The sequence below is a fragment of the Scyliorhinus torazame genome, chromosome 19 (genome assembly GCF_047496885.1).
Source record: "Scyliorhinus torazame isolate Kashiwa2021f chromosome 19, sScyTor2.1, whole genome shotgun sequence".
In the NCBI taxonomy this organism is placed as follows: domain Eukaryota; kingdom Metazoa; phylum Chordata; class Chondrichthyes; order Carcharhiniformes; family Scyliorhinidae; genus Scyliorhinus; species Scyliorhinus torazame.
Window position 1 is genome coordinate 86,467,503 of NC_092725.1, and position 15,487 is coordinate 86,482,989.

General features: G+C 47.7%; 1 protein-coding gene across 6 annotated transcripts in view; it reads left to right on the forward strand.

The window, feature by feature from the left end:
• Positions 1-15,487, forward strand: part of LOC140396284 (tubby-related protein 3-like) — a 175,402-nt gene that overhangs the window by 109,951 nt on the left and 49,964 nt on the right. For all 6 annotated transcript variants that reach the window (XM_072484684.1, XM_072484685.1, XM_072484689.1 and 3 more), the window contains 2 exons: positions 11,735-11,849; positions 13,490-13,588. In XM_072484684.1, the coding sequence (XP_072340785.1) occupies positions 11,735-11,849; positions 13,490-13,588 (214 nt within the window). The remainder of the gene's footprint in view (positions 1-11,734; positions 11,850-13,489; positions 13,589-15,487) is intronic.

Below are 15,487 nucleotides of genomic sequence, written 5' to 3' on the forward strand. Positions count from 1 at the left end.
GGGGGAGGGTAGGAATACGTCGTTCGTGGGCGGGGCGTGCTCATCTGCTGCTGCAAGCGAGATGTGGTGTGCATGGTTGTTCTGTGAGCCATAAGCCTTAAGCTGGTTTATGTGGAACCACGCAGACTTGCCATTCGGGTATGAGATTTTATATACAGAGGGGCTGACTTATCAGAGATGGAATACGGTCCGGCAAATTTGGGGGAAAGGAATGAACTGGGGTTGTATAGGGATAGCATCACTTGCTGCTCTACTACAAACTCGGTGGCGTGTACTGTCTTATCAAAGCAAACTTTGCTTTGCTTCTTGCGTGTCCCAAGTCTAACAGCTGCTGCAAGCTGGGCTGCTTTTACATTTTCTAAAATCTGTTGAACTGCTTTCTCATGAGTGAGGGCGGCGACTGTGGGGCTGGCCAAATCCAGTCCTAACAAATATTCTGTCCCTTTCATGGGGCTTCCGGTCATAAGGGTGTGGGGGTGTATCCTGTCGACGTGGGTACCGTGTTTCTTATGAACATTAATGCAAATGGAAGAACTGTGTCCCAGGTGCTGTTGTGTTGTTGCACCATTTTTCTGAGGGTCGCTTTTAAAGTTCTGTTCATTCTTTCTACTATGCTGCTTGATTGGGGGTGGTATGCAATATGGAATTTGTGTTTGATTCCGAAAATTGTAAGGACGTTTTTCATCACTCGTCCTGTAAAATGGGAGCCTTGATCAGACTCTATACTGCGTGGAAGTCCCCATCTTGTAAAAATGCGCTGGGTGAGGATTTTGGCTGTCGTTTTGGCTGTGTTTGAAAGTTTGTCCAGGGGCCATTAACGTGGCGGGTGTGACTTAGCTGACCTTTCTTTGCGTATTTTACCGGATTGTTCTGGGCACAGATTAAGCAGTTCTCAATGTAGTGAGTCAGACCAGTTTTTAATCGGGCCTGCAGCAGAGAGGTCTGAGGTGGGCTACAGTGGCTTCTATGCCTTGATGTCCATGGTTGTCATGGAATTGACAAATAATCTGATTCCTGTCCTGGCTGGGGACTACATAAATTCCGTCTTTTAAAATCACAAATTTTTTAATTGTACTTATCGTAGGGTGCTGGGAAGTTGCCTTTTAAAACTTCCCTGAGCTGTGCGTCTTCTGATTGGGCCTTTGCTAAATCCTGAATGTTGGTCTGTGAGACCTGAACCGCGTATACTGGGGCGCTCTCCGCCGGGGGGGGGGGGGGGGGGGGGGGGGGGTGGCGGTGGCGGTTCCAAAAGTAACCATGTCTGGAACCTGCCTTTGCTAGGGCGTCTGCCTTAACGTTACCGGGGGGGTGGGGGGGAAACGATGATGGCTACAGACTTTGATAATTCCATATTTCCTATCTTTGGCTGTTCTCAGAATATGCTGGATAAATGGGGCTGAGGGTAGGGGCTTTCCGTCTGCGGAAACAAATCCTCTAGTTTCCCACAGGGGTAGGAATTCGGTTAAACTGTTGCAGACGTATAAATTGTCAGAATATATGTCGGCTGGGATCGGAAACGAGTCTGGGTGTTCCACAACGTACGCTATGGCTGCCAATTCTGCTGCCTGCAAGCCTAAATATCCTGGCAATTTTAACGAAATCTCCTCTATGGCGTGTCCTTGCGCGCGTCCTCTACATAAATACCGCAACCGGTAATCCTTTTTCCGTTTAAAACCGCAGGAGCCATCCACAAAGATTCTAAGGGGTGCACATGTGTCTGTGGGCTGTGGTCTCTGGGGTGAAGTACCTGGTTTTGGGGGAGCTGACTTGGGTATAAAGGGTTCTGTGTTGTGTTTAGCGGATATTATTTCACACTCGTGTGGGGTGCCTGCATATTGTAAATTGTCAGTGAGGAAAGTGTGGGTCTTTGTTCTCTTAACTGTTATGTCCCGTCCCTGTAGGAGAAGGGTCCAATGGGCTGCGCGGATCTAACTGACTGTGCCATCCTTAAGTCTACCATCAAGTAGGAGTTGTGTTGGGGTGTGTTCAGTTAGAATGATGATGGGGTTGAGTCCTGTAATGTAGGCGAAGTATTGTACTGCACAAAAAACTGCGAGCAGGTGCCTTTCGCAGGCAGAAAATCCTTGCTCGACTGGATCTAATACGCGTGAGGCGTATGCCACGGGGCCTAAGCGATCATGTCGTTCATGGAGAAGCACGGCCGAAAGGATTCGGTCGATAGTTGCAGCGATTTTGCCACAGTCGTGCTTGTGCTGTGCAAATGCTGCTTTGTGTTGCTGCAGGACTTCCCTAACTTCTTTGTTCTGACTAATGGCAAGAGGGTTATACCAGAAGTCTCCTACTGCGCTAATTCTATTTTGATAGTCTCCAACTGTGAGCGAGGCGGGGCTCGTGCTGCCTTTGCCATTTTCCACACACATTCATTTACTGGATCGAATGAGAGATTGTGGGAGCTCATAAAACCAAGCCTAAAATGTGTTCTGCTGTCTGGGGTAGATCGACCAGAACTACGGGGTGTTTTGTTTTAATGTTCCCTATCTGGATTGCTACAGGGGCTGTGATGTGTCCCTGCTGTAAATGCCCTGTAAAACCGCTGAGTATAATGGTGTCCGTGGTGGGCCACATGTCTCGCTGAAACATCGTGGAGGAGTTGAGCGTGGTGCGGGACCCTCCTGTGTCCCAAAGGAATTCTGCGGGGTGTCCCTGGACTGTGCCTGCCACTACCGGTCTACCGGACTTGTCCCAAAGGGTGTCGCAGACCCAAGTTGGGGAGTCCGAACACCGTCAGTCGGTGCGGTTCATATCTGCGTTTTCAGAACGGGCGCTAACACTGTGAATTGGCTTTGCCCTATTCTTATTCAGGATGCCTGTCTGCTGGTTTCTCTGCTGCTTCTAGGGCGCATTGCATTCTCGTGCGTAGTGTCCTAATTGGCCGCAATTATAACACTCCTGGTATTTGGTTTGCTGTGGGCTGTTTCTTCCCTCATTTACCCATGCAGGGCTCTGGTGCGTCCTAACTGGATGCATGTCTGTCTGCTCTTCCTCTGCTTTACCATAAGCTGTTTTACCATGAATGGACTGTTCCCAAGTGCGGGACAATCTTTTCAAAACCCATTTCTCGTTGTGGGCCTCGTCTGAGGGGTCGTAATTTGCGCAAGCTCTCTGTCCTTCTGTCGCGTGAGAGACTATATGCGGGTCCATTTGGCCATATTATCTGGGGTCAAATGGGCGTGGGCTAACTCTCCGAACACCGCTGTAAAATGTATACACAAGCGCTGTGGGGTGCTCGGTCTTCTTTCGCCTACACTTGTTTAGGCCTTCTACGGGGTCTCCTTTGTTATAGCCGATCGCATCTAGGATTGCTATGTGCATTTCTTGGAGTGTGCCTCCTCCTATGTTTTGTGGGTCGGGAAGGGCTGCCACGACTGAAGGGTCGAGGCTTAAAACTGTGAGCTTCACTTGCTCCTTTTTATCCAGGCCGTACATGGTCGCCTGTTGTTTTACTCTTGCAAACAACTGGTGAGGGTCCGATGTGGGTAGGAACGGTGTCATCTTATCGCACGCGTCCCGTAATTGAGTGACGATTAATGGGGTGGTGTATAGAAAATCTGGGTCTCCTTCTGTTGTGGCCCTGCGCTGTGTGGTGACAGGGTTCATAGGATTGTGTTCTGCCTGTGCAGTCGGGGTTGGGGTGCTTTTCTCTTTTGGGGCTTGTCCTGTGTACATGTGCCATGTACATATCTGTGGGCAGTCTCATTTAACTCGTGCCCGTCGGAGCCATTTTCTTGGTCTAATTGGGGTCCAAACGTGCTCTGGAACCCATTTTGAACAGAAAGCAGAGATTGCAGTTCTGCAATTTGTTGCCGGCACTTTGCGTGATCTACCGAGCTCTGCCTTTGTTCCGTCGTGGAAGTGTGGAGTGCTCGTAGGGCTGCTTTTAAGTCGTTACACTGTTTTTGTAACTGCTCAACTTGTTGTTCCGTTTCCTCTCTTACCAGAAGGCCATAAGACATAGGAGTGGAAGTAAGGCCATTCGGCCCATCGAGTCCACTCCACCATTCAATCATGGCTGATTTCAACTCCATTTACCCGCTCTCTCTCCATAGCCCTTAATTCCTCGAAAAATCAAGAATTTATCAACTTCTGTCTTAAAGACACTCAACGTCCCGGCCTCCACCGCCCTCTGTGGCAATGAATTCCACAGACCCACCACTTTCTGTCTGAAGAAATTTCTCCTCATCTCTGTTCTAAAGTGACTCCCTTTTATTCTAAGGCTGTGCCCCCGGGTCCTAGTCTCCCCTGCTAATGGAAACCACTTCCCTACGTCCACCCTATCTAAGCCATTCATTATCTTGTAATTTTCTATTAGATCTCCCCTCAACCTCCTAAACTCCAATGAATACAATCCCAGGATCCTCAGACGTTCATCGTATGTTAGGCCTACCATTCCTGGGATCATCCGTGTAAATCTCTGCTGGACCCACTCCAGTGCCAGTATGTCCTTCTGAGGTGTGGGGCCCAAAATTGCTCACAGTATTCTAAATGGGGCCTAACTAGTGCTTTATGAAGCTTCAGAAGTACATCCCTGCTTTTATATTCCAAGCCTCTTGAGATAAATGACAACATTGCATTTGCTTTCTTAATTACGGACTCAACCTGCAAGTTTACCTTTAGAGAATCCTGGACTAGGACTCCCAAGTCCCTTTGCACTTCAGCATAATGAATTTTGTCACCGTTTAGAAAATAGTCCATGCCTCTATTCTTTTTTCCAAAGTGCAAGACCTCGCACTTGCCCACGTTGAATTTCATCAGCCATTTCTTGGACCACTCTCCTAACATGTCTAAATCTTTCTGCAGCCTCCCCACCTCCTCCATACTACCTGCCCCTCCACCTATCTTTGTATCATCGGCAAACTTAGCCAGAATGCCCCCAGTCCCGTCATCTAGATCGTTAATATATAAAGAGAACAGCTGTGGCCCCAACACTGAACTCTGCGGGACACCACTCGTCACCACTTGCCATTACGAAGAAGAACCTTTTATCCCAACTCTCTGCCTTCTGCCTGACAGCCAGTCGTCATCCATGTTAGTACCTTGCCTCGAATACCATGGGCCCTTATTTTACTCAGCAGTCTCCTGTGAGGCACCTTATCAAAGTTGTACAGGTTAGGTGGATTGGCCATGATAAATTGCCCTTAGTGTCGAAAATTGCCCTTAGTGTTGGGTGGGGTTACTGGGTTATGGGGATAGGGTGGAGGTGTGGACCTTGGGTAGGGTTCTCTTTCCAAGAGCCGGTGCAGACCCGATGGGCCGAATGGCCTCCTTCTGCACTGTAAATTCTATGATAATTCTATGATAAAGGCCTTTTGGAAGTCAAGATAGATAACATCCATTGGCTCTCCTTGGTCTAACCTATTTGTTATCTCTTCAAAGAACTCTAACAGGTTTGTCAGGCACGACCTCCCCTTAATAAATCCATGCTGACTTGTCCTAATCCGACCCTGCACTTCCAAGAATTTAGAAATCTCATCCTTAACAATGGATTCTAGAATCTTGCCAACAACTGAGGTTAGGCTAATTGGCCTATAATTTTCCATCATTTTCCTTGTTCCCTTCTTGAACAGGGGGGTTACAACAGCGATTTTCCAATCCTCTGGGACTTTCCCTGACTCCAGTGACTTTTGAAAGATCATAACTAACGCCTCCACTATTTCTTCAGCTATCTCCTTTAGAACTCTAGGATGTAGCCCATCTGGGCCCGGAGATTTATCAATTTTTAGACCTCTTAGTTTCTCTAGCACTTTCTCATTTGTGATGGCTACCATATAAAACTCTGCCCCCTGACTCTCCTGAATTGTTGGGATATTACTCATGTCTTCTACTGTGAAGACTGACATAAAGTACTTATTTAGTTCCTCAGCTTTTGGAGTGGCCCAATGTCCACTTTTGCCTCCCGTTTGTTTTTAATGTATTTAAAGAAGCTTTTACTGTCATTCCTAATGTTACTGGCTAACCTACCTTCATATTTGATCCTCTCTTTCCTTATTTCTCTATTTGTTATCCTCGGTTTGTTTTTGTAGCCTTCCCAATCTTCTGACTTCCCACTACTCTTTGCCACATTATAGGCTTTCTCTTTTGCTTTGATGCATTCCCTGACTTCCTTTGTCAGCCAATGCTGCCTAATCCCCCCTCTGATAACCTTTCTTTTCTTTGGGATGAACCTCTGTACTGTGTCCTCAATTACTCTCAGAAACTCCTGCCATTGCTGTTCTACTGTCTTTCCCACTAGGCTCTGCTCCCACTCGATTTTCGTCAGTTCCTCCCTCATGCCCCTGTAGTTACCTTTATTTAATTGTAACACCTTTACATCTGATTCTACCTTCTTTCTTTCAAATTGCAGACTGAATTCTACCATATTATGATCACTGCCTCCAAAGTGTTCCCTTACTTTAAGATCTTTAATCAAGTCTGGCTCATTACATAACACTAAGTCCAGAATGGCCTGTTCCCTCGTGGGCTCCATCACAAGCTGTTCCAAAAAGCCCTCCTGTAAACATTCAATGAATTCCCTTTCTTTGGGTCCACTTGCAACATTATTTACCCAGTCCACCTGCATATTGAAGTCCCCCATGATCACTGTGTCCTTGCCTTTCTGACATGCACTTTCTATTTCGTGGTGCATTTTGTGCCCCTGGTCCTGACCACAGTTAGGAGGCCTGAACATATCTCCCATTATGGTTTTTTTGCCTTTGTGGTTGCTCAACTCTACCCACACAGACTCCACATCATCTGACCCTATGTCGTTTAGTGCTATTGATTTAATTTCATTCCTAATTAACAAGGCAACCCTGCCCCCTCTACCCACCTCTGTCTTTTCGATAGGTTGTGAATCCCTGGATGTTTAAATGCCAGTCCTGAACCCCCCTGCAACCACGTCTCTGTGATGCCTACCACATCATACCTGCCAGTCACAATCTGGGCCACAAGATCATCTACATTGTTCTGTACACTGCGCGCATTTAAATATAGCACCTTTAATTCTCTATTGACTGTCCCTTTTTGTTTTCTTAGTGTGGTGGACCTTGGTTTACTGAGCCTTTCCATACACTGTCATATTTTGTGAGATAGGGACTATCGTAACCTCTCCTGAGTTCTGTCTTTTCGTGCTTTTTTGTATTCCTAAGCAGCTACGCTTCCCACTGATTACTTCACCTCTTGGTTCCCTGACTTTCCCTTCCCCCCCCCCAATCTCTAGTTTAAAGTCCTGTTGACCACCCTATTTACTCTTTTCGCCAGAACACTGGTCCCAGCTCGGTTCAGGTGGAGACCATCCCAACGATATAGGTCCCCCCTGTCCCAAAACTGATGCCAGTGTCCCATGAAAAGGAACCCCTCTTTCCCACACCACTCTTTCAGCCACGTGTTAACTTCCCTTATTCTTGCCTCCCTATGCCAATTTGCACGTGGCTCGGGCAGTAATCCGGAGATTATGACCCTTGAGGACCTGTTTTTTAATTTGAATCCTAGCTCTTTATGATCTCTAAACTGGTCTTCTTTCCTCGACTTGCCTATGTTGTTGGTACCAACATGGACCACAACAACTGGATCCTCCCCCTCCATCTCCAGTATCCTTTCAAGCCGGTCAGAGCTGTCCCGCACCCTAACCGGGCAGGCAACATACCATGCAGGACTCTTTATCCTGCTCACAAAGGATACTATCTATCCCCCTGATAATAGAATCCCCTAAAACTACAACTTGCCTATTTACTCCCTCCCCTTGAATGGTCTGCTGAACCATGGTGCCTTGGTCAGCTGATTCATCCTTCCTGCAGCCCTGTTCGCCATCCACACAGGGAGCAAGTGCCTCATACCTGTTGGACAGGGTCAAGGGCAGAGGCTCCTGTGTTCCTGACTGCTGGTTCCCTTTACCTGCCTGACTTGCAGTCACACCCTGCTGTCCCTGGCCACTGGCAGGATTTAAACTACTTACTCTGACAGGTGTGACTGCCTCCTGTTGGACTTTAACCTGGTGTTGTAAGACTTCGTACTGCCTCCTGAAACACAGTGTCCAGGTAAGTCTCCCCCTCCCGGATGTGCCTCAGTGTTTGAAGCTCAGACTCCAGCTCATCAACTCTGAGCCGGAGCTCTTCGAGCAGCCAACACTTACTGCAGATGTGGTCACTGCAGCTCGCAGTGGGATCTGCCAGCTCCCACATCAAGCAGCTCAAACACATCACCTGACCAGCCATCTCTAATTAATTAATTAGTTAAATTTAAGTTTACGAGCTTAGCTGTGTTTTTTTTAAAATTTGGGGCAGATTTGCTAACAACCAATCAGATCACAGCTTCCTTCTGACGTCACTTTTTTTTAAAAAGTGAAAAACAGGAAGTTACCGTTAGGTTTTTATACTCACATAGAGACTGCTCCTCCTCCTCCGAACGGCTCCCGAAACTAGGCCCGAAGAAAGAGAGAGAACAAAACAGTAGGGAAAAAGCATCTTCACCCACTCTGCACCGAATTACCTCACTGCACCAAATTACCAAGTTTCAAATTCCCACTCTGGATGTGTCTTACTCACTCAGGCTGTGGCTCTTTGCGCTTTGCGAGTCTTGGTAGGCTTTGTCATTTTGGGACTGAATGCTGCTCAAATGGGCGAGACAAGATTGGTGTGCCCGCTTGGCATCAGCCATCTCCTTGTCCTTCGCCGCCAACTGCTCTCTCAGTTCCCTGTTCTCTTTCTCATATCCACTCACAGCGACTAGGGGCTTTTCAAAGTAACTTCACTTGAAGCCTACTTGTGACAATAAGCAATTTTCATTTTCATCTCCTTCACTATTCTTGTCTCTCTCCTCAATCTCTCCACGGAGCGTCCTCACTACCTCCTCTGTGCCTCGCAATTGTGCCAAGCAGGACACGATTGACATTGGCTTGCGAGCTTTCCCTAAGCACTTCCTATGGATCTCTGTCAGGTTCTCCCACCAAGTCTGCCCTATAATTCCGGGACCTGTTTCGTCATTCGTGCAGCATTCACTCCAAAGGGTCCAGTCTTTCCCTTTGAGGTACTTTCTGATCTCCTCTTCCCATACGGGACACTGTTCTACTCTACTGGTCGCTGTGACCTCAAATTCCTGGGGGTTCATAAGGCGTTCCATTGCCTTCATTGCCATTTCTATCGCAATCTCTGGGGTCTCCAACGAATTTGGAACAGGGGGTGATAAAGTGGTGATGTAAACACAGGTACGGCTTACGCGAATTTCCGCCCTGCAAAACTCCCGACAGTTTTACGCAACAAAATCTCTCAGGTTTACCTTATATCCCTGTTAGTACGCTTGCAATAACACACTTCCGAATCTTGGAGGTTTGATCAGTATCGGTCTTAACCTTATGGTTTTTTTCTGTTTCCAATTAGATTCTCATTCAAATTTTGGGTTCTCTCAGAGTGACCAGGCCACTTCTAGGTCAAGTCCCGTCAGATGTCACCAGTAATGTTGCTCTGTTTCTCTGTTTATGAATACGGCGGTCAATATGGTCACCTTCCTTAATCCTAATCACGTTTGCTTTAGAGTCGCCAGGTATCTCTCGATACCGCCACAAGGTTCAAACCCGAATACTGATCAAAGAGCCAATACACCAGTTAGTTAGTTCAAAGTCAATACTATTTATTTACACACACAGTAAGATCTACACATGCACAAAGTACTACAAACTAAACTATCTCGAACGCTAATGCCTATACTTGGCTTCGGGTGCCCACTCAGTCAGAGGAACAATTGCCGTTGTTCGTATCTGAGGTTGTTGGGTTCGAAGAGGTACAGGAGAACAGCTAAGGTCGTCCGTCTGGTAGCGAGCGTTGACCTTGGACTTAGTTGCTTCTGGTGCAGCTGGTGGATGGGTCTCTCCGCTTTGAGAGCCAAATCCAAGAGAGCGATTCTCTTGTGGGAGTTCCTTCTTATACCCGGAGGGGCTGCGCGCGCATTTGGGCGGGCCTTAAACTTGGCTCCAATTAATTGGGCCGTATCTTGATCACTGGTATTGATCTTGACCAATAAAGCGGTGGGTGCGCTGATGGCTGTGCGTGTCCTAGGTGCCATTGGCCTGGCTTTGTTTACACTTTCGGTTTGGGGAACTGGCGCCGGGATGTCTGAAGCTGTAGCGGTTGCTTGAGTGTCTTTCCTTTGTTCCTGGAGATGGGCCATCAATCTGTTAATTGACCCACAGTTTCAGCCCTGTCTGGGAGCTGCCTTCCCAATACACATACAGGCTCTGTGCCTGCTTGCTTTCCTAACATTGTCCATAGTTCCCTACATTTATTGTGAGCATCCATTTTGTATTTTGGAAGTGGCCATCCCAGATGGCTACAAACCGCCGACACTACCCCCTTCTCAGTCTCCCTGTCGTCAGCACCTCCTCCAGCAATGTGGAGGCTGGCTCCACCGGGAAGCTCTGTATCTCCTTCCTGGCAAAATCTCGAACCTGCATGTATCTAAACATCTCCCATGCTCCAGCCCATACTTCGTTCCCAGCTCCTTCAATCCGGCAAACCAACCCCCAAGAAACAAATCTTTTTAGTGTCTTATTCCCCTTCACCTCACATTTCCAAAAATTTCCGTCCCACTTCCCTGGCTCAAATCTGAGTTCCCCAGAATCAGCATTTCCCTTGACCCTGTCCCGAACCCGAAGTGTTGGCGAAACTGCCACCAAATTCTCAATGAAGCTATTATTACCGGACTCCCTGAGTATTTCCCCGGGGCCATCGGGAGCGGAGCTGTTGTTAGCGCCTTATCTGCACAAACTCTCCTCCATTCTGACCCACTGGGAATCAGCCCATCTGACCCAGCTCCGCACTTTCTCCACATTCATCACCCAGCAATAATACATCAGGTTCAGAAGACCCAAACCCCCTGCCTACCTTCCCCTCTGTAGCGGCACCTGTCTAACTCTGGCCACCTTCCCTCCCCATATGAACAAGGTAATCATTCCTTCAATTTAAAAAAAAAAATTCATTTGGCAGGAAAATCGGCAGGCATTGGAAAATAAACCGAAATCGCGGCAACACTTTTTCTTTTTAATCGCCTGTACCCGACCTGCCAGTTACAGAGGGAGACCATCCCACCTTGCCAGATCAGCTTTCACTCTCCCCACCAAACTAGAAATGTTGTTCCTATAGAGCCCCCCAATCCAGAGCAACCTGCACCCCCAGGTATCTAAAGTGAGTGTTTCAACTTATTTTTACTGACATATCTTGATGTTCTGGTTTAAGACTTATCCACCCAAAAGGTAACTTAAAGATCCGCCCCGTCTAAACCATCAAACTCCAAATTTAAACAAGGTAAAATAGGAAAAAAATATATGGACACAAAGCAAATGAGTTGCCTGGCCTCAGGGCAAAAGGTTTGGAGTTCCTAGTTTAAAGGTTTAATTCATTTTGCTATTCCTGCACCATTGTGAACCTATTGGGCCAAATGACCTGTTTTGTGCTGTAAGCATTTAGCCATAAACACAAAGCCAGGGAGTCTCGCCACAGAGCAAGGGCAGGCTGATATCTATGATTCACAATGGTTTTTCAATAGACATTACAGAGCTTTGCATAAAAGGCTGACAATGTCACTATACAAGTATCTTATCTCATATAGCTTGTTATATCATTATTAAGTTTTACTGTTGCAAGCAAACAGAATTTCTTATATCTGTGCTTTTCCAAAAAATTGATCACTTGTACATTTACTGTGGATGATAGCTTGTTCGTAATGTGTTGAATTTTCCTTTCATCAGGTCAAATTTAATGGGGACTAAGTTTACTATCTATGATAATGGAGTTAATCCTGCAAAAGCAATTGGGTTGCTTGATGAAGCCAATACTAGACAGGAGTTAGCTGCAATTTGCTATGTAAGTATTAAAACAGTGGGATATTTCATCATTCTAAAGTCTGCAGTGCCTAATTTGGACAGTCAAATAAACAGTAAATAAAGTTGAATGGGCTTGTACTCAGCTTCTGCTTTTGCAGAAATCTGCTTTTGAGCAAGATTGGCAACATGTATCTGTAAAGGTGTTGCAGACGATTTACAACTCTCTTTTCGGTGTCTTGTTGCCTCTTGTTATGGGCAATTAGGGATGGGCAAGCAATGCCCATATCTCATGATCAAACAACAAGTAAGGTAAATGTGTGACTGGATGGTGTAACTGGTTAATTACAATTTTTTTAGCTCCTGAAGCCTGATTAGAAAGTCAACCCAGCCTCTTGAGCGGAGTGTAAGGATTCTAAATTAAAGTAAGTTTGGGCTGCCTCAACTCAATTTTAAATCAGGTATAAATACGCAGTATAAAACTGCTTCTGGTTTGGCACTAATTGGTGGTACAGTATACTTGTAATTCTACACAGAGAGCCATTGGGTTGCTAGTAGATGCTTGATTCTAACACCAACATGTCTGAAGCAGAAACTGTTCCTTTCCACAGGACAACATCCTTCATCCTAAGTGCAATAAAAAGGAAAAGACTTGTTGCTGCAAATGTATACAAACTGGGGGTAACCACATATTCATTGAAAAATTATTTTGGCATCAAAATAATTATAGTGAATGATGTGTATTCGCAGTCACATCAGTAGTTCAGTGGCGGCACGGTAGTACAGTGGTAGCTTGGGTCACCGTCTGTGCGGAGTCTACGCGTTCTCCCCATGTCTGCGTGGGTTTCCTCCCACAAAGTCCCAAAAGATGTGCTTGTTAGGGGAATTGGACATTCTGAATTCTCCCTCGGTGTACCCGAACAGGCACCGGAATGTGGGGACTAGGAGCTTTTCACAGTAACTTCATTGCAGTGTTAATAGAGCAAAGAACATACAGTGCAGAAGAAGGCCACTCGGCCCATCGAGTCTGCACCGACCCACTTAAGCCCTCACTTCCATTCTATCCCAATAACCCCTCCTAACCTTTTTCGTCACTAAGGGCAATTTATCATGACCAATCCACTTAACCTGCACGTCTTTGGACTGTGGGAGGAAACCGGAGCACCCGGAGGAAACCCACGCAGTCACGGGGAGAACGTGCAGACTCCGCACAGATAGTGACCCAGCGGGGAATCGAACCTGGGACCGTGGCGCTGTGAAGCCACAGTGCTATCCACTTGTGCTACCGTGCTGCTCTTAATGCAAGCCTACTTGTGACACTAATAAAGATTACTATTATAAAGATAATTGCAGTGAATAATGGGCACTTAGCGAGTAATTGCCTTGCCGGTATATTCAGCATTACTCCGTAATATGTTCACATTCGATGTTATTCCTCTCCAGATTACAGCATTTTGGTTTCTCTGCTGAACTTGCAGGCCCCCTTCAAAAACACACATTTTAAGCATGACTTTTGTTTCCCAGCTCTTTATCTAAATTTATGAAAATTAATCATTACAGGAGTCATTGTCAAATTACATTAGATTTAAATTTTCCCCAGTGATATGAATAAGGATTCTGTGTTTATGAATAATATTACCATTAATTATTAATAGAACCAGTTACATGTTCCATTCTTTCTAGGAGACCAACGTCCTTGGCTTTAAAGGGCCACGGAAAATGACTGTTGTCATTCCAGGGATGAGCATGAGTCATGAACGCGTGCCCATTAGACCTCGCAATGTAAGTTATCAGAAAAAACAGTGGATTTTCATGGTTGAGAGGTCGTTAAAATCAGGTGATATGTAATCATACGAGTGGGGTTTAAAAAACTGTTGGCATGCTGAGTAAACGCTTTGCTGTAAGAACAGAGGTACTCTCAAAGAGTATTTAAAATGTATGTAAGGTGAATCAACCTGTACAATTAATTGAATCACTGTTTCACCCATATAACCTAAATTTGAATCTCTCCAGGGCCCACTCTCTCTTTCCCTCTCGAGCCCCACCTCTCTCGCGCTTTCTCTCGCGCGCTCTATATCTCGGGCCACCCTCCCCCTATCTCAGATGCCCCCCCCCCCCTTTTCATCCACATAGTGAGTCCTGTCAGACTATGGGCCCTGTGGAAGCCCCTCTCAGCGGGCCTTGCAGCGCTTTATACCCCTAACTCCCCGGGCCCTGCAGCACCTACCTAACTCTCACCGGGCCCTGCAGCACCTTCTACCCATCTTTCACCATGCATTGCAACACCTTCTACCCCTCTCTCACCAGGCCCTGCACTGCTTCCTACGCCTCTCTCACCGGGCCCTGCAGCACCTTCTACCCATCTTTCACCAGACTTTGCAGCATCTTCTACTCCTCTCTCACCGGGCCCTACAGTGTCTTCAACCCCTCTCTCACCGGGCCTTGCAGCACGTTCTACCCCTCTCTCACCGGGCCCTGCAGCACCTTCTACCTCTCTCTCACCGGGCCCTGCAGCACCTTCTACCCCTCTCTCACCGGGCTCTGTAGCACCTTCTACCTCTCTCTCACCGGGCCCTGCAGCACCTTCTACCTCTCTCTCACCGGGCCCTGTAGAAACTTCTACCTCTCTCTCACCGGGCCCTGCAGCACCTTCTACCTCTCTCTCACCGGGCCCTGCAGCACCTTCTACCTCTCTCTCACCGGGCCCTGCAGCACCTTCTACCCCTCTCTCACCGGGCTCTGTAGCACCTTCTACCTCTCTCTCACCGGGCCCTGCAGCACCTTCTACCTCTCTCTCACCGGGCCCTGCAGCACCTTCTACCTCTCTCTCACCGGGCCCTGCAGAAACTTCTACCTCTCTCTCACCGGGCCCTGCAGAAACTTCTACCTCTCTCTCACCGGGCCCTGCAGCACCTTCTACCTCTCTCTCACCGGGCCCTGCAGAAACTTCTACCTCTCTCTCACCGGGCCTTGCAGAACCTTCTACCTCTCTCACACCAGGCCTTGCAGCACCTTCTACCCCTCTCTCACCGGGCCTTGCAGCACCTTCTACCCCTCTCTCACCGGTCCTTGCAGAACCTTCTACCTCTCTCTCACCGGGCCCTGCAGCACCTTCTACCTCTCTCTCACCGGGCCTTGCAGAACCTTCTACCTCTCTCTCACCGGGCCCTGCAGAACCTTCTACCTCTCTCTCACTGGGCCTTGCAGAACCTTCTACCTCTCTCACACCAGGCCTTGCAGAACCTTCTACCCCTCTCTCACCGGGCCCTGCAGCACCTTCTACCCATCTTTCACCAGACTTTGCAGCATCTTCTACTCCTCTCTCACCGGGCCCTACAGTGTCTTCAACCCCTCTCTCACCGGGCCTTGCAGCACGTTCTACCCCTCTCTCACTGGGCCCTGCAGAACCTTCTACCTCTCTCTCACCGGGCCCTGCAGCACCTTCTACCTCTCTCACCGGGCCCTGCAGAACCTTCTACCTCTCTCTCACTGGGCCTTGCAGAACCTTCTACCTCTCTCACACCAGGCCTTGCAGAACCTTCTACCCCTCTCTCACCGGGCCTTGCAGCACCTTCTACCCCTCTCTCACCGGGCCCTGCAGCACCTTCTACCTCTCTCTCACCGGGCCTTGCAGAACCTTCTACCTCTCTCTCACCGGGCCCTGCAGAACCTTCTACCTCT